The following is a 24,761-nucleotide window of genomic DNA, read 5'->3' on the forward strand; positions in this document are numbered from 1 at the left end:
ACAGAGCTGTATGTTATTAAAAAGGCAAAATTTTTTTCTGCGGTAGGGGTTTTCACATTAGCAAGTGTTTTCAGATACAGCCAGTTGCAACATGTCTATCTTTTTCATATCATCTTGGATAATTCGTAGATATTTATGTTCAGAAAGTGTTTGGTTTTGTTTTATTTCAGAGCCCATCCTTAGACCTTGATCTGAAGAGCGCTCGTGGGTGTATTTTAACTTAGTTCATTGTGAATATTCCCACATATGTTGATCTTAATAAGCTTCCTCTTGGTGAAAAGCTAAGCATGTGCACAAGTCTTTGCAGGTTTGAGGCCTTTTCTCATTACTTTGTCCTTTTAGGTGCAAATTATTAAGTCTGTTGCAGAAAGGAACAGCAGAGGGAGAGGGGAAGTGATGCTATGAAAGCCCTGCACAGTGGAGAGGATAATGGGCTTACATTAATACATTTTTCTGTAACTACCCTGTATCTTCCCTGAAATTCCATTTGAGGAACTTCAGCATTGTTTTACTCAGTTTGTGGCATATTAGTGGCGTTTTATTGTTTGGACTCTCATGATAACATAACTCTTCTTATTTTAATGCTGGTTTTGTATGCTAACCAATGAAACTTTAGTATTAAAAAAAATAAGAGAATGCGGTACACTGTTCACACTATTGGCATTCATTAGAAAGCTTGCTGTAAAAAGATGAAAAAAAAAAATATTTTGAAATCATGTCCACCAATTAGCATAGATAACTGTGCTGTCTGGACAGGTGCATTTTCTCTTAGTTTGTGAACTGATTTGTCATTCACCAAACATATCTTTAGGTTCTTTTAAAAAATAGGTATATAAATTTAATGTATTTAAAAGTCTGTAGATTACCTTTTACTACAAAGGGCTGTACATCAGTGTCCGTGCAGGACCTACTCTATGTTTATCTGTATTCCTAAACTTCAGTGCAATGATATGCAGGCTTCAAAACACTTTCTTTGCTCTTTCATGTTTTTCATAACTCTAGTGTATCATCTAAACTAACACTTAGCTTAGAATTGCTAAAAGTGTTTTTTGGTGGATGAAAGTCTTGTTAGTTTCCCCTGTCCATTTGTGTTTAAAAATTGCCTGTGTCTAGTTATGTTAACAGAAGGAGAACATTGTTTTTTCTTGTTTTAAGATTTCTAAAGAAGCCTTGATTGGTTTATATTTAGTTTGGGGTTTAAAGGTGTTTTTCTGTAAGCATGGGACAGAGGGAAGGGAGTGGAAGTTGGTTTTATTTTCCTTGGATTTCTCCTTTCTTCATATTTCCTAGCATCCTGATTTTCAAATAAAAAATAAATAAGGCTCTAAATAAAAAATGGCTTTTGTTCACTCAAAATGGGACATGGATTTCTTTCCTTCCACAGAGAATAAAATTGGTAGGACATTTGAGATCCATACCTGCTGAGAAAAGAACTGGAGGATAGGTTGCTGTGTTTTTCAGAAATACTGATGGGGGATTTTTGTTTGTTTTTTCTCTTTTTTCCCTTCAGATGATTAATTTGGACTCTAGTTTATTTTTTGTGGTGGCTGTGTATCAACCAATCCATTCTTAGGAATTTAAGGAAAATTATTTTTTTCAGCAAAATAAGATGATGAAAAGAGTGGAGTATATTAGAATAATTTACTATATAGGATGTTGCTACATATAAAATATTTATATAAATATTTCAAGCTATACTACTGCTCAGGAAAAGCTATAGTACTGCTCAGGAAAAAGCACTAGCACTCTTGCACTAGTGCTGTGCAAAGAGTTTGTAAAGAATTGCTACAGAGAAAGTGATTGGAGCAATATTTACTTATATAAAGTACACTGTTATTTTAGTTTTTTCTTTAACAACATGTTTTCAAGCATGCTTTTTTCACAGTCCCTGCTTGAACAGAGAAATTAAGATATTTTCAAAGCATTAATGATTTTCTTCCTCCTGTGTGTTCACTGGTTTTGTACTGATTCACTGAGTTTGTAGTGTCAAGTGTTTTTTAGACTTCAGCTGAGCCTTTGTTTTCATATGAATAAATGACAGGCAGCTGTAGAAACTTGGCATGTTTGCGCACTTTCTATATTGATGGATTGCTGTAGAGTGCTAACCTCCTGGCTGCTGAATAGATGTTATGTTTAATGTATTTGATTAACTAGTTTTTGTGTTCTGGATTTCCACTTAGGTAAGTGCTTAAAGCAGCAGAATGTCTTAGGCAGACCTACTAATGTCTTTCATCCCCTCCGACTATACCGTAGGCAACATGAAGCACCATTTGACGGCAATCTAATAAGTCAAGAAGTGATGCTAAAGCATCAGGAAGAAGAAATGATGCAACTGCAAGCTAGAATGGCTCTCAGGCAGTCCCGACCTAACCTCTACCCAGAAGATGCAATTAAGTCCTCAATGCTTGACATCACCAGAGATCCACTGAGAGAAATAGCCCTGGAAACAGCCATGACACAAAGAAAACTGAGGGTAATGCCCTGATCTCAGGTGAACTCTTATTTTCATTGAAGCAGAGCAGTGTATTGACTGAAACTCTGATACCTGGGATTCATAAACTGCGTCCTGTAATAAACAGTCATCAACAGATTAAATACTAGGTGTTTGGTGTTGCCCTGATAGGAAAGACCTACTCTCACAGGGTAAGCTTCTGAGGTGTTGTGGCATTAGTGGCTGCATAGCCTAAAGAGATACTAGAACATACAGCAAGCCTTGACTAAAGATTGCATTGATTAAACAGTGTAGCGTCCTAACAAAGGTAAGGTGTAGTTTTCTCCTGTATTCTGTGGTGTTTTCAACCACTTCAATTTGCATTTATTTCTCTTAGTGGAATGTGGATGTGTCCCACCACTATCAAAGGTTATTAAATGAACAAGTTGGGAAGGTAGAGAGGCAGAGAGGATTCATTTGGCCCTTGTGTTCACCCTGAATCATCGTGCAAACTCCCCTTTCCTTTCCCAGCTGTCTCAGTATGTGTATGAAATATAAGATTACAGAGAAAGAGGGAGACAGAGGTATAGGTAAATAGAGTGACTGTTGTTTAGAAGAGATGATGGCTTGATGCCCTCTGCTGCTGCTTTCAGTGAATTGGATTTGTTTATTTTTTTAAGGATGGGAAAACTTGAAACAAGAATCAGGTGAATTTTCTGTCCTAATCCAGGGTAATATTTCCTGTATCTGTCTCCAGTCCATAGCACTCTGACCAGTTAGTTCACGTAGGATTTAACTAACCAGGTTGGTCCCCCAGCCCTTAAGAGGTTTACGTGCAGATGTGTTACATATAGTTTGTGTTACATATAGTGTCCTGGTTTCAGCTGGGATAGAGTTAATTTTCTTCCTAGTAGCTAGTATAGTGCTGTGTTTTGGATTTAGTATGAGAATAATGTTGATAACACGCTGATGTTTTAGTTGTTGCTAAGCAGTGCTTACACTGGTCAAGGACTTTTCAGCTTCCCATGCTCTGCCAGGTGCACAAGAATCTGGGAGGGGGCACAGCCAAGACAGTTGATCCAAACTGACCAAAGGGCTATTCCATACCATATGACGTCATGCTCACTATATAAAGGTGGGGGAGTTGGGCAGGGGGCAGCAATTGCTGCTCGGGGACTGGCTGGGCGTCACTCGGCAGGTGGTGAGCGGTTGCATCACTTGGGGTTTTTTTCCCTGGGTTTTGTTCCTCTCTCTCTTTTGTTGTTTTCCTTTTCATTACAATTTTTAATTAGTAGTAGTAGTAGTATTTCCCCCCCCCCCAATTATTAAACTGTTCTTATCTCAACCCACATGTTTTCTTACTTTTGCTCTTCCGATTCTCTCCCCCATCCCACCAGGGAGGGTGAGCGAGCGGCTGTGTGGTGCTTAGTTGCCAACTGAAGTTAAACCACGACAACACAGTAGGTAGTAGGCAGTAGCCAGTGAAGGTTTTCCCTCAAAAGGTGAATCTTGGGCCACTTCTTTAATGTGGTATTGAAGTGGGTATTGTGCAGAGGATTTCCTTTAACAGTTTGGACAGGTAACCTTCTATAATTTACAGGGTGAATTAGTAGAACAATTATTTGTCTACAGGCAGACAGAAATTGGCTAGGATCTCTGCTTGCACCCAGCAGATAGAATTAGGCTAAAACATTTCAGTCTTCAGGAGATGAGTCTTGTGTGTCACAGGCAGAGATTTGTCAAGGCAGAATTGCCACCAATGCAGAAAACCTTAGTAATGTCAGGTAGTTGCTTACTGAGATAAGCCCAGATGGTCCCAATATGCAACCCACAGCCTGTATTTTAAAGGCAGGCAAATAATATTACAGTGTTGGCTTTTTGTCCAGCAAAGGAAGGAAAATATGCAGAGTAATAATGTTGGCAACACTGTAGCTTGCCAGTGGTATCTGGCACGCATGCTGGCAAAATCAGATTCTTTAGACTTACCACCTCATGGGAGGAATTCAGTACAATTTTCTAGTTTTGGCCTTTGGTTCCTCTTTGGCATTTGCAGGGCAGAAGTTAACTATGCCTCAGTCTGTTGTTCCAGCAACACAGTGTTCATTCATACTCTTGTGATCTGCAGAATTTCTTTGGCCCTGAGTTTGTGAAAATGACGATTGAGCCATTCATCTCCTTGGATCTACCGAAGTCTATCTTGGTAAGAAAGGGGCTATTCAGCAATCAGTGGCGGGTGAAGTATGTTAAACCAACAAATGTGCTTTTATCACAAGTGTGAATATTGGGATATTTTATTTCACAAAATGCAGACTAAGAAAGGGAAGAATGATGACACCAGGCGAAAAGTAAATGTGATGCTTCTAAGTGGGCAGAAGCTGGAGCTGACCTGTGATACCAAAACAATATGTAAAGATGTCTTTGATATGGTTGTTGCCCATATTGGCTTAGTGGAGCATCACTTGTTTGGATTGGCTACTTTAAGAGGTAAGAATAATGATTTGATGTAGTTGACAGGTACAGAATAAGAAGAATTAGCTACATGGTGTTGAGAAAAGATAAGCAGATGCTGCCTGGCATTTACAAAGCGTTTACTTTGAGTTACGCTCTCTTGTATTGAGGCAAAATACATTCCTCAATGAAGAACAACTTCGCACAATAAAATTCTATGTTTACCTGAGTAATGGCAGCTCATCTTGGGCAGCCTTTTCCCTTTGGTTGCTGAGTTTTCTTCTGTGCTGTTTGTTGCCGTCACTCTGACTAGTACCCCTCAGAGGACATGAAAGGGCTTTGGGTTCTGTTAATATGCCCTAGGCAATGTTGCAGCCTCTTGTGGAGGCAGACCCATTAGGATGCATGGGAGGCCCCCTTGTATATAGAGAGTTGCCTTAAGAAAAAAGTATTTGCTCCTGAGCTGTTAATTTTTTGCTATTAGAACAAACCAGAAGTTGGACCTTCCCCCTCCCCCCCCTCCACTGGGTAGAAGGTTATTGTGGCAGAACTAATGGCATTCAGACCCAAGTTTCCTGACGGCATATCTCACAGGCTATTGCAGAACCGTAGCGCTTCAGAATATTGGCATGAGATAGAAGCCCTTAGCAGCCCAAGAACTTACTCCAGCCATGGCAGGCTCCCTGTGTTCTTGGCAATTTCGAAAGCCTTGAAAACATTTTGCAGAAATGTAAATGGGACAGAAGTAGTAAGGGAGGGAAGGAATGACAGATTTTAGATTTCCTATTGGATAAGAAATTTGAAATTTTCAAGAAACCCTAGCTCCTATTTTGAAGCTATCACGGAAGGTAACCTTTTTCTTTTTTTTTTTTTTTTCTTTTTTTTTTTTTCTTTTTTTTTTTTTTTCACTGGTGTCTTCAGGATAACTATAAAATTATTTCTTCTGCCCTTATTCAGTGTTCCCTTTAATAGTTATTGTGCTTATAAGCCACTGTTAGTCAACAGAAAACCTTACTGTTCAAAACCAAAGTTCAGAATTGTAAATCTGGTCTTGATCCTCCAGCTGGAGAAAATATTTGGTTTTAATGTTTTTACCCATGTGCTTCCCTGTAACATTCATGGCAGACAATGAATTTTTCTTCGTTGATCCTGACATAAAGCTAAGTAAAGTAGCTCCAGAAGGATGGAAAGAAGAACCGAAGAAAAAGAACAAGCCCCCTGTCAACTTCACTCTGTTTTTTCGCATAAAGTTTTTTGTGGATGATGTCACTCTTATACAGTGAGTGTATGAAAATTTTTTTTTAACCCCTTAAGCCCTACATTTATGGACAGAAATTGGATATTAATCAAATACTGGAAACTTGCTATAACAGAGAGAGTACCAAAGATTGTGTGGGGTTTTTTGTGGTTTTTTTTTGTTTTTTTTTCCTGTTCCAGGCATACGCTGACCTGTCACCAGTATTATCTACAGTTGCGGAAGGACATCCTGGAAGACAGGATGCACTGTGATGATGAGACAGCCTTATTATTAGCATCCCTAGCTCTCCAAGCCGAGTATGGAGATTACCAGGCAGAGGTACACCATCAATTTCACCTTGGAGAAACTGTGTTCTTGCTGCTTAATTAAAGAATGGACTGTGAGCTGCCACACATACTTCACAGCTCTGCCCTGGACTGGAAGCTCAGCTGATATGCTGTTGGCAATTTTTGCTGTGGGCAAGTTTTCTTTTAGTCTAACACAGGGCTGTTGCAGAATCTAGTTAAAGATCTGGGTGTTGAACCCTCTCTCTTCAGTGGAAGTAGAGTCAGGCTTGAATATGTGAAATTAAGCTCTGGGTCAGGGTTGAGATTCTGAATCCCTCCCCTTACACAGCTGTAATGTACGATTCTCTATAAAATGAATATTTATGCTTCATTCATGCTCATCAAGTATGGAGCTCATCATATGGAGATGCTATCATAAAAATGTTTTGTGTTGTAGGTGCATGGCATGTCATATTTCAGACTAGAACACTATGTCCCGGCTAGAGTGATGGAGAAACTAGATCTGTCTTACATCAAGGAAGAGCTGCCAAAATTGCATAGCACTTACATGGGTGCATCTGAAAAAGAGACAGAGTTAGAATTTTTGAAGGTAAGTGGGCAGCAGTTTGCTTCCTTCATCTGTGACTTAAGAAATTCCTCATGGGAATATGGGTGCATGGACTTAAAGCAAAAGCACAGGAAAACATCTGAGGTTCTGAAAAACACTGAAAGGAAGAAAGCTGAAAAGATCTTCTCAAAAGACACATAATTACAAGTGAAAAGAAATCGTAATAGATGGGAAGGAAGTCCTTTCACTTTTTTTTCCAATCAGTAGTCTTCCTGCTTTAGCTCAAACTAATTAAAAGCAGCTATTGATCCTTGTGTTTACTGTATAGGAAGCTATGATTATGACTCAGCACACCCTGCATTCCTTACGTCCTTTGTTCTTTCTGTTGAGGAAAAAAAAAAATTTAAATTATGAAAAGTTTTGTTACAGCTAATACTGTTTATGTTGCTTGGTATGAAGCAAGCCAGAAGCATTACCAAGCAGACTACCTTGTGCAGGTACTATGTAAGATGATAGGAAAACTATAATCACAGATATATTTGGTTTATTCTGAAAGGACCCATTAAGAAATGTAATTATGTGTTTTGCTGCTGTTGCTCATGAGATAATGATCAGGTCCTGCCTTGATACAATGGCTGCAAACAAGTTCAGTTTGGGGGTGATGGTTTGCTGCTGAGACATTGGATAACCATTACACTGTAATTCCACAGTCACACTGTAGTTCCACAGTCTCTTTGAGGTGGTGATGGAAGAGGCATTCAGCTGACTTTACCCCTTATAAGGCTGTTGCTCTTCTGGCAGAAGTGTTCTTGTAACTTAACCACGGAGAACAAGAGTTAGGGGACTTGATCCTAGCTAAACCCCCTGACTGGGGGTGGGGTGGGGAGAGCAGTTAGATTCCCTTGTTTGATTCGTTACGTCAATCCCTTATGCCAGTACTGAAGAGACAGCAGGAATGAATGACTGGGAGTGCAAAGTGAATGAAACTGCGTCTTTTGGCAGTTATGATGTCTTAATGTGGTCACAGAATTGCAGTGTTATTTGCACTAGAATTGCACTCTAATTCTGTGTTTTAAGAAATGTGTCAATAACAAGTACATCTGGCTAGCTACAGTTTGTTGCCAACAGTTGATTTGTACAAGTTTGATTTACTCACAGGTGTTCTTGATTCATGCTTTCATTGTTTGACTTCAATAAATGCTAGGTTCATTTGCTGTAGTGTTTGGCCAGTCAAGAGATACTACCAAGACTTATAACCCTCTAGCGCAGCTGATGTATCTCTGTTGTAAGATCTGTAAACTGTATAAGTGGAATCACCAGGCAGAGAGGAATCTTTTTTCCTAAAATCCATACATATATATATGCATATATTAAAATATTTATGTAGAGGTATAATATTTATATAGGTATAAAAATCTTGTAATAGCCTTAACTTCATATTCTTAGAAGTTTCATTGCATTGATCTGTACAGTTGTGTCAGAGGCTCACAGAATATGGGGTTCATCTTCATCATGTGTTGCCTGAGAAGAGATCCCAAACAGGTATCCTTCTGGGAGTGTGCTCCAAAGGAGTTGTTATTTTTGAAGTTCACAATGGTGCCCGCACGCCTGTACTACGCTTCCCATGGAGAGAGACAAAGAAAATATCCTTTAGTGTAAGTCAGTCTCTTCTTCTATCTGTGTGTACATGTCTGTATTTGTTATCTCCAGATATACTGGGTTTGTGTGTTTATTTTTGCAAATTAAGCTGCTGTTTTACAGCGTAATCTGACTACATTTTGTGTGGCTGAGCTGTGTTGTATTATGGGATTGAAATAGGATTTTTGATGTTTTAAAGATTTATTTTTTTTTCCTTTCTTTTTATTGCTTGCATTCTATGCTGCTGAGGTTCCAGCCTCAGAAGAGAGTTTAGCACCTGTGTTTTGGCAAGTCTATATTGATGTGAAACATGGCTTCCCTGCCTTCTAAAGAAAGAGCTATTACAAAGATAGATCAAGGGCTTCTCTTAGCATGGGGAGAAGCTCTGCCCATTTACTGCATTTCTGGGCAATCTGCCCATGCTGCCGTATGGGACTTGGGTAATGAAGGAGCACCAGGGTGAGAATCCTGTATTAGAGGACTGGGTACTGGCAAATGCCACTGCTCAGTGTAACTAGGGGAGGTGCACCTATGTTGCTTTTAAGTTGATATATTTCCAAGAGTAGTTAAGTTAAACTATAGTGGATGACATGGGCTGACACTTGATCTGGACAATACCAGCCAACTTTAGTAGATACACCATAATCTGGTGGTCATGTGTCAGTTTTTAATGAGGTTTTGATCTTCAAATGCTTACCTTTGTACAGGTTTTGAAAACAGTACTTCTAACTCTGTCTGATACCTTACTGAAAAGCTACAGGCTGTTTCATCTGCGATATGATTTTAACTACAGTTGATAAATTGAAGCTTAAAAATTACTAAAAAGATAAGTTTAAGATCTGGAACATTAACTGATAGATTTCATAATTAGATGGGTATCTGGTTCTTTTTCTCTTGAGCGGCAGCATCCCTTGTGACTTCCTCGGAAGCTTTTGAAAACCCCATCCTGCAAAATGTAATAGTACTGGGTGTCATTAGTCAGCACTAACAGTAACAGAGACGGATTAAATAATAATAAAGTATCATCTCAGCTAGCCCAGAAGTAGCTTTAAAGTGCTACTTTGTAAATCTCAAATTACTTTCAACCCCTATTTTAACAGAAATCTCTCATCAGTGCATTTTGCTTCAGTAAAGTTTGAATGCTGTAACTGCACAAGCAAATGCAAAATTCTTTGTAGGCTAAAATAAATCGTTATCTTCAACTTTTTTCTTTCTCCATCATGTAGAAGAAGAAAATAACTTTGCAGAACACGTCAGATGGTATCAAGCACGCATTTCAGACTGACAATAGTAAGACTTGCCAGTACCTTTTGCATCTCTGCTCTTCCCAGCATAAGTTCCAACTACAGATGAGAACCAGGCAGAGCAACCAAGACACTCAGGACATTGGTAAGGGCTGTGATGCTGTGTTGGTTTTTAATAGCAATCTGTATGTATTTTTGTAAGGAGAAAAACTGAACTTGAGCTTCAGTAATTCTGCTGAGTGTCACGTGTGTAGCTCTACATTTGGAGAGTTTATACTATAAAGAGAATCTACTAGCTAAGTTTGTTTAGGTTTTGTTTAAGGGGAAAAAAAAGAGTTGGCAGATCACACAGAGCTGGCACACAGCAGCTTCTCTAAAATAAAAAGAATCTAAAAATAAGTCACTAACAATACTTTCCCATTTGATTAATGGCTTTTGGCTTTTTTCAGAAAGAACTTGAAGATATTTCAATAGTAGAATTTTTACCTTTTGCTTAATGTGAAATGAATTGGTTTGATAATGTGGAATTACAGGTAAAATGGTATGATCATGTGAGGGCAAATACAATAGGGAGCATGTCATGATGCTGCATCTGTAAGCTGTGGGTGTAGCTGTCTTTACTCCACTTATTGTTTGGTGGGCCTAGTAAGTAACAACACTGATGGTAGTCAATTTTCTTCAGAATTGCCATCTAATTTGTGTGTATAATAGAAAATGTAAAGGTGTTCTTTTTAGATATAAAATATTAATTGGATAATGCAATCATTGAAAAAACCTTCTGTACTAATTTCTTCACTATTTGGAGCAGAACTCACTTGGCTGGCTGGCCTTCAGTGCAGCCTAGAAGTGCTATTTTGGTCAGTCTGCCTGCTCATTCTTTCTTTGTTCCCTGTTTTTATCTGTCTGCATTCCAGCTGCTGTTAATCCAGACTTCCACCAGCATAGCTGGCATGGAGTTTGACCCCACTGCTGTGGCATGGAGTTTGACCCCACTGCTGTGGAGATTGTGATCTCTAAAAAAAAAAAAAAAAAGGAGGGGCGGGGGAGGCATGTGGCAACTATGCAGCCTTTTTTCTATTCTGTTGGGCTCAACCAACTTAGTGCAAAGAAATAGGACCAAGTGACTTAAAGCCTTTATACCATTCACTAACTTAGTGCTTGCTTGTCCTGAATTGCAAAGAAAAGCACTACATTAAAGGCTTTCTTGGCTAGGCAAACTTGGTTGCTCTTACAGATGCAGTATGTGTTGTGCTTTGGGAGTCTGGAGAATAAAAGTTTGCTTCTGTGCAGTGCAGACCACTTGGAATTCAGAGGTTTCAAATTTCATCACATTCATAATCAGAAGCAAATAAATCAGTATTATGGTTAATTCCATTACACTTGGTTATTAAAAGTAAAAACAATTCAAACAAAAAGTTTGCTTTTGTCATAACTTTACTAATCTAAATTGATTAGCCATGTTTCTCTTTCCTGCATATGTATATATATGCATATAGCAATAGAGTTACTTTCTCTTTTTAAAAATATTATTCTAGTATTATAATACAGGTAAGAGAAAACAATGATGAAGCAGCTAGTCAAAATAGCATATTAATTATAAGTACTGCTTTTCTTTTGTTGGAGCAGTGAAATCCCAGGCAGTATTTGAGAAGCGTTATTCCTGGCCTGCAGAAGCATCAAGTTTTTGTTTTTGTTTTTTTCCCAGAGCCCTTAAAATGTTAGTAAAAACTGGTGGTTGGAAGCACTCGCAAAACAATAAAGAAAAGGGCAGGTGACAATATCATTAACTCAAGGCTGATCACCAGAGGAAGTGTAACGTTTTGAATGTTCCTTACTTAAGGACTGATTCTGGGTTAACAGCACAGTGAACACAAGCATGTGCCTGTAATGCTTGCAGTGTTCATGGGGTGGTGTAGCAGACTTCAGAAGATTAATATGCTTTTGAAGATTCTTTAGAAATACAGTATTACAACGTCTTGCAAGACTCACCTTGATTTCAGCCAATGAATGGAGAAAATATTTTGAGACAAGGGAGAAGGCCCGGCATGCATAGTGACGGTGAACAAATTTTCATGGAACATAACAACAGAGGATGGAGGCATAAGGGAGCGCACTTTATAGCCCCTGTGATGTACCATTACACTTCTTCACTTGTTGCACAATGTCTTCAGTGCCCTGGGAGAACACATGTAAAGCTAATAGAAAGAATTGGGCTTGGAAAATAAAAGGAAAATGCCTCTTGAAGAACATTCTTTCTGCATTAATAGAAAGAGATGAGGCACAAAGTTTGTTTTTTTTTTTAAAAAAATACTAGCAGTTTTATCGTACATAAGAAAGGAGATAAGCTATGTGAGGAATGATGGTTTCTTTTTTGCATGACTTCTGTGGTCACACAGTGAACAGAACCAAGCACTGAGTTTTAAGGTGGACGTTTGGATTTCTGAAAGGGCATATAGAAAACCACAAAGATGAAGTGAAGGTTAAGTCAGCCTTACGAAGGATGAGTTTTGAGCACATGAGAATTTTCAGTTTAGGGGTTGGCAGAAGGTGTGAAAGGCCTAATGTCTATATAGGTAATGATGTGAAAGTATTAATCTGAAATCCATAGGGAAATCCTGTTTGGTGTTCACAGGGAGTAGGTACGACATCAAGAGAAGAGAGCTTAGAATATTTTATTAAGGTACTCTTCCCCAGGATGGGAACATGACAAGAGCAAGTGCCATTGATAGCGTCTGTCGGAGTCAGGAAACTGAGATTTGTGGATCGCTGGTCTGATCGACCAAAACCATTCTTATGTAGCTCATCTAGTCTGTCTGGTGGTTATGGCTAGAGGAGGTATTTGGTGTGGGTAAGGAAGTGGTAGTTTTATACTAATTCACCTTCAAAAAGGACAGAAAAATACCTTCCACAACTAAATCTTCTCAATCTGTATGCCTATTATAGAGAAAGCATGAATTACTGTTGCAGTTAATTCCTGCCCTAGGTATCAGAGGAAGGAATGTATTTTGGAATGGCAGTGCTGAGGTTGCATTTGCCAAATACACTCTTTAATGGTGAATACTTCAGCTCTGGCTTGAACTCAGGAAAAAGAGGAGAGTCTATGACCTCTGGAAGAAGGGGCAGGCAACTCAAGAGGACTACAAAGGTGTAGCGAGGCTGTGCAGGGAGAAAATTAGAAGGGCCAAAGCTGAGCTAGAGCTCAATCTGGCTGCTGCTGTAAAAGACAACAAAAAATACTTCTTCAAATACATTAGCAGCAAAAGGAGAGCTAAGGAGAATCTCCAGCCCCTAGTAGATGGGGGAGGGAACACAGTGACCAAGGATGAGGAAAAGGCTGAGGTACTTAATGCCTTCTTTGCCTCAGTCTTTAATAGCAGGGCCAATTGTTCTCTGGGTACCCAGCCCCCTGAGTCAGAAGATAGGGACGGGGACCAGAATGGAGCCCCCAAAATCCAGGGGGAAATGGTTAGTGACCTGCTGCACCACTTAGACACTCACAAGTCTATGGGGCCTGATGAGATCCACCCGAGAGTACTGAAGGAACTGGCAGATGTGCTCACCAAGCCCCTTTCCATCATTTACCAGCAGTCCTGGCTAACTGGGGAGGTCCCAGCTGACTGGAGATTAGCGAATGTGACACCCATCTTCAAGAAGGGCCGGAAGGAGGACCCGGGGAACTACAGGCCTGTCAGCCTGACCTCGGTACTGGGGAAGCTGATGGAGCAGATCATCTTGAGTGCCATCACATGGCATGTAGAGGATAACCAAGGGATCAGGCCCAGCCAGCATGGGTTCAGGAAAGGCAGGTCCTGCTTGACCAACGTGATCTCCTTCTACGACAAGGTGACCCGCCTAGTAGATGAGAGAAAGGCTGTGGATGTTGTCTATCTAGACTTCAGCAAAGCCTTTGACACGGTTTCCCACAGCATTGTCCTGGAGAAACTGGCTGCTCATGGCTTGGACGGGTGTACTCTTCGCTGGGTAAAGAACTGGCTGGATGGCTGGGCCCAAAGAGTGGTGGTGAATGGAGTTTACTCCAGTTGGTGGCCGGTCACAAGCGGTGTTCCCCAGGGCTCTGTGTTGGGGCCAGTTCTGTTTAATATCTTTATCAATGATCTGGACGAAGGGATCGAGTGCACCCTCAGTAAGTTTGCAGATGACACCAAGTTGTGCGGGAGTGTTGATCTGATTGAGGGTAGGAAGGCTCGACAGAGGGATCTGGACAGGCTGGATCGATGGGCCGAGGTCAATTGTATGAGGTTCAACAAGGCCAAGTGCAAGGTCCTGCACTTGGGCCACAGCAACCCCATGCAACGCTACAGGCTTGGGGAAGAGTGGCTGGAAAGCTGCCAGGCAGAAAAGGACCTGGGCGTGTTGGTTGACAGCCGCCTGAATATGAGCCAGCAGTGTGCCCAGGTGGCCAAGAAAGCCAATGGCATCCTGGCTTGTATCAAAAATAGTGTGGCCAGGAGGACTAGGGAAGTGATGGTGCCCCTGTACTTGGCAATGGTGAGGCTGCACCTCGAATACTGTGTTCAGTTTTGGGCCCCTCACTACAAGAGAGACATTGAGGTGCTGGAGCATGTCCAGAGAAGGGCAGCGAAGCTGGTGAAGGGTCTAGAGCACAAGTCTGATGAGGAGCGGCTGAGGAAACTGGGGTTGTTTAGCCTGGAGAAAAGGAGGCTGAGGGGAGACCTTCTCGCTCTCTACAACTACCTGAAAGGAGGTTGTAGAGAGGTGGGGGTCGGTCTCTTCTCCCAGGTAAGAAGTGATAGGACAAGAGGAAATGGCCTCAAGTTGCGCCAGGGGAGGTTTAGACTGGATATTAGGAAATTTTACTTCACTGAAAGGGTTATCAATCATTGGAACAGGCTGCCCAGGGAAGTGGTTGAGTCGCCATCCCTGGAGGTATTTAAAAGACATTTGGATGAGGTGCTTAGGGACATGATATAGTGGTGGTTTTGGTAGTGTTAGGTTTATGGTTGGACTCAATGATCTTAAAGGTCTTTTCCAACCTATATGATTCTGTGATTTAGTAAAGCTAATGGATGATGTGTACCAAAAAGTAGCATTTTCCGTTTGGGTTGCAGTGCAGCTTCCTGAAGTAGCTTATTTCCTAGCTGTATGTAGAGTTTAGAAAAAACACTAGTTAACTCTAAATCAGAAATATGTACGCAGTTGGAATTGCTTTTCCTCAGACTTCCCTGTGTACTGACTCCAAGACATCAGTGAAGTTTATGAAGGGTTCAGATGGCCTGATTTCCTTTAAGGACTCTAACCAGCAAACATGTTGCCACAGCTTATGAAGTTTCTGTGCGAGAGCCAAGCCACAGGAACTTAACTGCTAGCTTTAGGAGGCAGTTAGGCTAATGGAAATGAGCCCTGCTCAGCTTTGCTCTGAATTAAGAGGGGGTAAGGCTAAGTTGTATTATCTTGCATTTGCTTTCAGCTACGAACATCCACCCAGACAGTTCCCACGACTCAGCTGACAGTAATTTAATTACAATCCAAAACCTGTTTATCTCTGCTGCTAAAGGGAATCCTAGTTCATGAGTCAAAAAGTCTGGCAAACCCCAGTCAACACTTTCTGTTCTGTGCTAAAACATTTAGGATGTTTCTGGCGGGGGAAGTTCCCAAGTGCACCTGAGTGAACTGATGCTCTTTAACCAGGTAGAGATGCTGCCAAGCCCCCGCTACTTTGCAGCTGTACTGTAAGGTTGTCATGGACTAATGTGAAGAAAACTAAGCAATGGATGGATGGAAGTTTGGTAGGATCTGATAGTGTAGAGGTGGGGGAGCCCTATTTGTTCAAATTCTGGAAAAGACTTGTATGAGCAGGTTAAAGGAAGTGTAGTCTTCCAGGTCATTTGGCTTGAGGATATTATTTGCTTTGCAGAAGGAGATGATGTGCCTGTATATAAGGCACAGCAGTTTAACAGGGAATATGAGTCTTCATACTAATAAGGGGATAAATATTCTGCTATTCTGTGGTTTTGGACTTCAGTGTAATAGATGGTCAGGTTAGTCTAATGTCATGAACTCCAAACTTTGCCTCCTGAACAAACTACATGGTGGTTGTTTATATGTACCTGATGATGGTACATACTTCTGAGCATCTGGAGAAAATATGCTTTGTGTGAGTTGGTTGTTTTAAATGCATGCTTTACACAAGGAGGTTACGCTAGCTCTGCTGTATAACTTAAATTTGTTTGCTCTTTGTTTAAAAAAAAAAAAAAATTTCCACAGAAAGGGCTTCATTTAGGAGCCTAAACCTTCATGCAGACTCTGTCAAAAGTTTCAACATGGGACGAGCAATCAGTACTGGTAGCCTGGCCAGCAGCACTTTGAACCGACTTGCCGTTCGACCTCTCTCTGTTCAAGCAGAGATTCTGAAGAGGCTGTCCTGCTCTGAGCTCTCACTCTTCCAGCCGCTTCCTGGCTCTTCAAAGGACAAGAACGAGAAGACTCCGTGGGAGGAAAGACCCAGGGTTATGAGCAAGTCGTTTCACGATCTGAGTCAGAGCCAAATCTCAGTTTACCCCCCAAGGAAAAATATTATTACTGCTTTGGACTCTTCCCCCCAAAAAATAGGAGACATAATGGGAAGAGTCTTTCAGCAAATGCCAAAATTTGATACTGGATCAGCAGCGGGAGCATTAAAACTGAGCAGGTAAGAGTTGCTCTGACTGCCCTGCAGTATCTTTGTGTACAGTCAATGTACATTTTGCATCAGTTTTTATTTATTATTCATACCATTATTTTATTACATTGATCCTTCCCTTCCCTCTCCCAACTTCCTCTTCCCTCTGTCTGGTTCCCTGTCTCTCCTTCTCCCCTTTAAGTTCAAAATCTCATGCAGGTTTAAGTAGAAGCCCTGAAAGAAAGAAAAATGAATCAGACTCATCATCTGTTGAAGATACCGGTCAAGCCTATGTTGTAGGTCAGCATGCAAAAAATAATATTACTGTATTTACTAAATAATCTCTAAAATTGTTTTGGGTGTAATGCTTTGATATATTTATTAACTGATGGTAATTTTTCGATTTGAAAAGGGGAGCAGAGTATCACATGTTAAAAGTAATCCAGGCCAATTGCCTGTTGTTCCTGACTAATTGTTGCAATGAACCCAAAAAAATCCTCCTTTGGACAACACAACACAGGTGTGCAAAATATTGATACTTGACAGTAAAAGCTGTTCCAGAAAACATCTTCCATTTTGTCACTTCAGAGTGCCATTTTATTGTATAGATCTTTTAATAATTTGCTAGTCTTCACAGTCTGTTTGTCAAGCTTGAACTTTTTTAATGCTTTCTGTGGAAAGGGTGCAGGGTGTTATTTTTTTTTGGAAGTGGACTCCGTGTGGCATAAGCTGGCTATTGGCTAGTAGCTCTGAGCAGTAACTGCACAGTTCTATTTTGTTTGGTCTCATTTGGATATAATAAATAAGGTACAATTTTTTTTGCAGTGCATTGGGTGTTTCACAAAAACACTCTTGTAATGAGCTAAGCCAGGCATACTTACTCCATTTTCTTGGCAAGGATTGGATTGCACACAAATAGTCTTACTATAGGCATTAAAAATACAGAGTTCACATTAAAAAAAAATATATATTCAGAGCAGCTAAATAGACTGCACGTTGGGTTATTGTACATTATTTTTTAATATCTGTGTGTCATCAGTTTCTGGTTATAGGAGGTTCCCTGTTATAATAATAGAAACTACAATGACTGAAACATTTGCAGCCTTAGCTTGCTTTTGTTGCTTTGCTTTTGCTTAATGTTAAAATATTGATTAGTTACAGAACATCAGAAAAAGTGGAAGAAGGTTAAGTTTGTGGGGGTCAGTATAAACAAACTTGCAAAAAAAACTGAACAAAAAACCCCAAAACAACAACAACAAAACCAGAATGTGACATACAAGCACTTACCACATCTGCCCCCATTGCACTTGAAACCAGGACTGACTTGGGAACTGTGCTTTTTCAGTACCGAGAGCATAAGCTACTGACGAGTGAGATGAGGCATACAGTTTCTGTAGTGACAGGTTGCAGCCATTTATCCTATGCTTTTAGCTTTACAAATAGTGTTATCATGTGCTTACCCATAATCTTCTGGGCAGCAGTTCTGGTAAGGATCTTAGCTACATGGCAGATAGTCCTGCTGAATCACATTGCCTGTACTGGGGGAGACACATTCTTTGCGTGATGAAACTCATCAGCTGAAACGTTAGGGTTCAGAGGTTTGGAAAAGGCCAGGACTACTTTCCTAAGAAGCTTGAATTATCTTACCTCATTTACTTTCATAACTTAGTACATTTATTATTTTATCCTTTTTAAAGTATGGCCATATTTGCTTGGCATTGATCATTCCAAGGAAAATACGATTCTATATGCAAATCAATTTAAATAGAAGTACTTGGTTCAAATTGCTTGTTACTGCAGCAACTTATTTGTTACTGTACAAAATCTTACGAGACTCCTGTCGTGTTGGTTTATTAGGTTAGGCATATTCATCCAATCCTGTTAGAAAATTTAGTCTTTGACTTAGTTTCTTAAAGAGCCATTAATTTAATCTGAAGTTAACAGTGGTTGTAAAGGCCAAACCTCTGTCCTTTCTTTAATTCTTTGCCTTTGCATGAGCTACCATCTATCTGAACCTTGAACGACAACCAAAGTACATGAGTAATTTGGATTTGCTAATCCCAAACTACTTTCATGTTTATTCATTTTTAAAATAAGTAAGTAATCTGATATTGTGAATGAATTCATGTATACTGTGTAAAGTCTGAATACTTCTTGGTAGCTTTCATATTAAAATATATATATATATATATATATAACAAAGTCTAATATTTCCATGTCACAGGCGTTAGCATGAATACTTCAGGAAATCTTCCATCATCGACGCTGTTAAAAAAGAGTGGTAAGTTGATACATAACATGCCTTTAGAATTAATTCAGTCAGTTTGTGAAGCACTTGTCAAGTGCTTCACTGTTCCACCTGTGCTGTTTCTTCGCTATTCTTAAATCAAATACCTCTCCCAGTTAGTTGGATAGGACCTTTTTCTAAATACAACTCCTAATATTTCTTTTGGATTGCTTCTTGGGGGAGATTTTGACATATGTGTGTAATATATCTCCACACAGGATAAGTGTGGATATATATCTCCACACAGGAGAGGCGGGCCTGTGTGAACCTCATGAAATTCAACAAGGCCAAGTGCAGGGTCCTACACCTGGGTTGGGGCAATCCTCGGTTTCAATACAGGCTGGGGGATGATGTGATCAAGAGCAGCCCCGCGGAAAAGGACTTGGGGGTACTGATGGATGAAGAGCTGGACGTGAGCCAACAACGTGCGCTCACAGCCCAGAAGGCCAACCGTATCCTGGGCCGCATTAAAAGAAGCGTGGCCAGCAGGTCGAGGGAGGTGATTCTGCCCCTCTGCTCTGCTCTGGTGAGACCTCACCCGGAGTACTGCGTCCACCTCTGGAGCCCTCAGCACAAGAAGGACATGAAGCTGTTGGAGCGGGTCCAGAGGATGGCCACGAAAATGATCTGAGGGCTGGAGCACCTCTTCTACGAGGACAGGCTGAGAGAGTTGGGATTGTTTAGCCTGGAGAAGAGAAGGCTGCGGGGAGACCTTATAGCAGCCTTCCAATACTTAAAGGGGGCCTATAGGAAAGACAGGGACAGACTTTTTAGCAAGGCCTGTTGTGGCAGGACAAGGAGCAATGGTTTTAAACTAAGGGAGGGAAGATTTAGACTAGATTTAAGAAAGAAATCTTTTTACAATGAGGGTGGTGAGGCACTGGAACAGGTTGCCTAGAGAGGTAGTGGAGGCCCCATCCCTGGAAACATTCAAGGTCAGGTTGGATGGGGCTCTGAGCAACCTGATCTAGTTGAAGATGTCCCTGCTCTTGCAGGGGGGTTGAACTAGATGACCTGTAAAGGTCTCTTCCAATCCAAAGCATTCTATGATTCTATGATATTTTGTAAATATGAATAGTGTCTGTTTAGTTTGAGACTTGAAGGGTGCTATTAGATAACACACTGTGCTCTTCAAATCTCATTTCCCTTACTTGTGAGGTTACTGGTTCTGTAGAGCCCAAGAAGACTGCGTTTTCTTTAGTTGTTTTATTCTTTAGGTTTGACTTGGTTTTGTGGGAGAAAAACTCCTTACCCAGGTGGTGCAGTCTGTCACACTCTCTTGCACCACTGTTTTCTGCTTGTACCAGTCTGTAGAGCTCAGTAGGTATCTGCCGTTGTGGAATTGCATGTTCCACTTAGGGCAAAAGTATGCCAGCCACTCCAGACCAAATGAGTTGTATCTTCTCTAGGTGGCAAATTCATGAGTTCAGAGTTACAGTATGTTGGCATTTCCTGAAGTTTCAGGAGATGGAGTTTTTTTTCCAAATCATGCTCCTTCTGTCTCTTAAGTGCCTGGGTCTACCTGTTGGGAACCCTCAAGAGTCACATAAATCTATTGTGAGGGTATTCAAATTTTGGAAGAGGCAGAATCAGCAGCCTATGGAGTTGCAAATGAAGAAATAAATTTAAACAAGATAGGTTTTAGTAGATATTTCTAATGCTGGTTGTTTTTTAATGAAGGACCACCATTAAGAGAACTCACTGAGTAACCTTTTAGTAACTTCATATAATAAGCCTCAGTTTTGCTTTTACTGATGTGCTTATGTCCTGCTTACCTGAGCAGGGCACGTAAACACAGATCTAAATACTTTGCTGAACTGAGACTAATAAATTTGAAGATTCTAGTGCTCAATTGTGTTGTGATTCTAAGAGACTATGCTAGGTGCTTTTCTTAGCAATAAAAGATTTTAACTGCTGAAGATATGAGCGAGTTATAACGGTGGTGTGGTTTTTGCCTTTTTTTTTTTTTTATTTGGACATTGCTTGGAAGGTGAAAGTTGGACCTACTAGTTCAGAATAGCTTTTCAGGTTATTAGTAAAGTAATCTTTTTAAATGGAATAGGACTTCTAGGCAAACCTGAAGGGAAGCATTCAGGTAGTGTCTGATCACGTAATGTGGGCTTTTCAGTTGACTCTCTGCAAACAACACAGAACAGAGTTGCCTCACCAGAAAGAGAGATCACTTTGGTGAACTTGAAAAAGGATGAAAAATTGGGCTTAGGTAAGTGGCTTTAAAATTGTTGTTGTCATGTGTGTTCCTAGAAGCCAAAACCAAAATAAAGTTTCCTGGTCTGTATTTAAGTATTTATTGTAGGACTGAGGAAAGCAGTGCAGGCAGTAGCTGGATTTCGAAGGTGTTTAAGATGCTGAAGCCTGGACTTACTTGATAGCGCCTGCTACTTGTTGAGTGATGTTAAGCAAGTCTGTTTCTCAGTTTTTCCATATTGTAAGTGTAGGATAATACTTATATTGTGAACTAGTCATCCTAAAAGTTGGCCTTTAAAGTTTATCTCTGTGTTCAGGTACAAGATTTTTGTCTATGTGGACACCTCGCAGCTGTGACAGCTTGAAGGCTTGAAACAAAAAAAAGACATTATAAAGCCATTATTGTGGAATGTTTTTCTTACTCTTATAATATCAACAGGTGGAACACTAATTTGAGGTTTAAGGAGCCTGGAATACGAGATATTTGCATTCCATTCCTCCTTCTACCTCTGAGTTTTTTCATAAACCCACATAATTTTTCCCTGTATGAGTAATGAATAATTTGGTGTCAGTATTGTGCTTTAGGGAGACTCTCTAAATTGTCCTTAAGGACGTTGTTCTGTCTGTCATTCAAAATAGGACTGTTGCATAAATTTGAAGAGGGGAAAAAGCCTACAAGACAATATTTAGTGTTTACCCTGTACAGTAACTTAAGAGTTGACCAAAAAGGAAAGAAATTCATATGAAATGCACCATTTCTTCTCTTTCCTCCCCATGCAATCTGTGGTACTTTGCTGTTTTAGCTAGAATAGAGAAGACCTGATATCTTCTATTTTCTTTTTTTTTTCATCTTGAACATCCTTCCCAGGTTTACCTGGTAGAATTAGCAGAAATAGATTATAAGCCTCACAAGAAGACAGGGAGTTGAAAAACTCAGTTCTTAAGACCAGGGTCAAACATTTAGGTGAAGCATCTAACAATGGAGAAAACCAGAAATTTTTAAGTAAGAGAAAATACATTTCATCTGGTCAGCGAATGTACATTAACTCTTGCCACAGTTGTCTTCTGTAGCCTTTGCTGAAGTTTTCTGGGAAGCTAGCTAGACAAAGTCCGAATTGCTTGCTCAGAAACAGAATGCAGTAAAGCTTAATCAAAAAAGCTTTACCATTTACTTTCATGTAGACTTCTTTGAGATGTATAGTTTTCTTTTACTTTACATTTATTAGAATGACTAAGTTTTTGTCCGTTCTGAAATATGGACTTGTATTGTGTTAAGTTACACTGTGATCACTGACATTTTTGCCTGCTTTGGGCCTTTTTTAATAGGCTTTCAAATAGTTGGTGGAGAGAAGACGGGGAAACTTGATCTGGGAATTTTTATTCATTCAGTTATTCCTGGAGGGCCAGCTGATTTGGAAGGATCTCTAAAACCAGGTGAATAGTGTAAATAAGAGGTGTACACATGGAAGAAAAGGCCAAACATGTATGTAGTACCATTTCCATCTATGGCTTGAAGGCGTCAGTCCCTTACAAATGCTGACCTTTAGTTACCTTCTGGATAATTTCTGAAAACTGGTGATACTTCTTTCTTAAACTATGAAAACAAAAATCATTGGAATCAAAGTAAAAATGATAAAGCTTGAAGTAGCAGAAAATTAAAGTTACGTATAAAGATAAGGGGTTTATTTGCCATTGTCCCTCTATAGATGCTTTGTAATTTCAATTTTTTGAAACTCCAAATCTATACTTTTATTTTGGAAAAAATGAATGTAACTATATGGCTACTATAGCGAGGGGGGCAGGGAGAGAAAATTTATTTTATTTAATATCTGCTCTTTTTTTTCTTTTCATTTTAGTCTGTGCCTTGAACCAAACTGCATATTGCTTAATTCTTGAGTTTTGCTTTTGCATCTGCTTTTCTTACAGCAGAAGAGAAGGTAGAAATCATAATGTGGAAAGGTTTGGCAGGTTTAAAACAAGGAAATATTCATAACCGGTTCTTGTGGTTTGTTTTGGGATTTTTTTTAACGATTAGGGTTCCCTATTCCAGCATCACTTGAATTTTAGTAATTTTTAATCCATGCATTGTGTAGAGATTTTCAGACCTGTACTCTACATTTTCACTGATGGATAAAAATGTAGATGTTAGATTGTATCTGAACAAAACCTTTTGTGCAGGACACCGACTAATATCCGTAAATAGCACAAGTTTAGAAGGCGTCAGCCACCATGCAGCATTAGAAATTTTGGAGAATGCACCTGAAGATGTGACACTTGTTATCTCTCAGCCCAAGGACAAGCCATCCAAAGGTACAGAGAGAAATATTCCTTATTATTAAAGAGTTGTTCGAGTTTGAGCACTCGGGCTTCTCTGACACCTTTTGTAAAGTACTTTCTGTGTTTCTTTAAAATTACTAATCTAATCAACTGAGATAGCCCTAAAACATCACCCTGCAGTCACTTCTGTAAGCAACCCCACCTAGTATATTCTTGAAATTGTGTTCTGAGACTGAACAAAGAAGTGTGTTACAGTAACCTTTGGTTAGGAGACACCGGTTGCATCGTAAACAGAAAGTGTTCTGCATAATACAAACAGGTAAAACCTTACATGGTTGTAAGCTGAGAAATTTGTGTCATACTGCAGATAAGATGTTACCAGCTACTGATGACTGTCTTGTTTCCTGGTTTTCAGCATTGTCTAACACTGCACACATCAGTAATGGAACCAGGGGTTATTTAATGAGGCCATCATTGGTGCAGGACAATGAGGCAGAGTCCTCATCGGAAGAACACAACAGGTCCAGTGATCACCAGAGGCTTGTTTCGGGGAGTTTGTCTGGTTTGTCGGGAGGCAAGCGGGATGGAAGCATGAGCTCCCAGGATTCCAGAACCGAGAGCGCCAGCCTGTCTCAGAGCCAGACAGCCAGCTTCTTTGGCAAACGTGCAAGTGGTGGAGCCCAGCAGGATCCTCAGCATTACAGTGATTCCCAGTCTGGGCTTTCTAAAATGAATGAGAAGAGAAGATCCTCGTCTGACAGCACTCGAGAAAAAAATAAAAGGCCTGGGGTGGTGGAGTCTGTGGAATATTCTGACCGAGGGGATTCTGACATGGATGAAGCAACTTACTCCAGCAGTCAGGAGCAACAGCCAGCTAAAAAGGCATAGTGTATTTCATATGAGTATTTTCCATCAGTATAATAGTGGTAATGAAATAGCTGACTGTGGGTGTGAATAGGTGAAAGGATGTGGGGGAAGGACAGCCTAGCCTGCAGCTTATCCTTCTAATGGCAAATGCTGATAGCTAATTTCTAATAGTTTGGTGATTTTGTTCAATATAAATGGAGAAAATCACTCCTGTAACTTGAAACAACTTCCCGGCTTTCCAATGTCATGAGATGAGCATGTCTTACTAGAGGCAGATGGTGCTTTGGGATGAATGTATAGTGCACTTGCTGATTCTGTAGAAAACCTTTAAATTCTGTGTGTTTGTCCAATACGATCATAGTCTAGTGACCACCCCTAGAGGTAGGTTTATTCACCTGGCAGATAAATTAAGTTTTTCCTAGATTAAAGTAGTAGTGATGCATCTGGAATGGGTAGCAGCAGACCTCATTGTCTTTTGGGATTGATCTAATCCATGGAAAACCGCTCTTTTCTAGTGAAGTTCAGCAGCAAGCCATGCTCTGAACAGAGACAGCTTGCTGCTTCACCTTTGCGAAAGTATACAATGGCAAGTACTACAAATTAATTCCTAACTTGCAGTCATCCCTCTCTTC

The 24,761-nt window shown here is 40.1% G+C and overlaps 1 protein-coding gene across 6 annotated transcripts in view; it reads left to right on the forward strand.

Moving 5' to 3' along the window:
• Positions 1-24,761, forward strand: part of PTPN13 (protein tyrosine phosphatase non-receptor type 13) — a 140,194-nt gene that overhangs the window by 88,756 nt on the left and 26,677 nt on the right. For all 6 annotated transcript variants that reach the window (XM_072862909.1, XM_072862910.1, XM_072862911.1 and 3 more), the window contains 15 exons: positions 2,254-2,473; positions 4,557-4,631; positions 4,741-4,915; positions 6,005-6,158; positions 6,317-6,455; positions 6,861-7,013; positions 8,444-8,626; positions 9,836-9,998; positions 16,100-16,523; positions 16,696-16,793; positions 18,718-18,774; positions 20,909-21,001; positions 22,312-22,419; positions 23,164-23,295; positions 23,678-24,144. In XM_072862909.1, the coding sequence (XP_072719010.1) occupies positions 2,254-2,473; positions 4,557-4,631; positions 4,741-4,915; positions 6,005-6,158; positions 6,317-6,455; positions 6,861-7,013; positions 8,444-8,626; positions 9,836-9,998; positions 16,100-16,523; positions 16,696-16,793; positions 18,718-18,774; positions 20,909-21,001; positions 22,312-22,419; positions 23,164-23,295; positions 23,678-24,144 (2,641 nt within the window). The remainder of the gene's footprint in view (positions 1-2,253; positions 2,474-4,556; positions 4,632-4,740; positions 4,916-6,004; positions 6,159-6,316; positions 6,456-6,860; positions 7,014-8,443; positions 8,627-9,835; positions 9,999-16,099; positions 16,524-16,695; positions 16,794-18,717; positions 18,775-20,908; positions 21,002-22,311; positions 22,420-23,163; positions 23,296-23,677; positions 24,145-24,761) is intronic.

The sequence above is a fragment of the Ciconia boyciana genome, chromosome 5 (assembly GCF_034638445.1).
Source record: "Ciconia boyciana chromosome 5, ASM3463844v1, whole genome shotgun sequence".
NCBI classification, from domain to species: Eukaryota; Metazoa; Chordata; class Aves; order Ciconiiformes; family Ciconiidae; genus Ciconia; species Ciconia boyciana.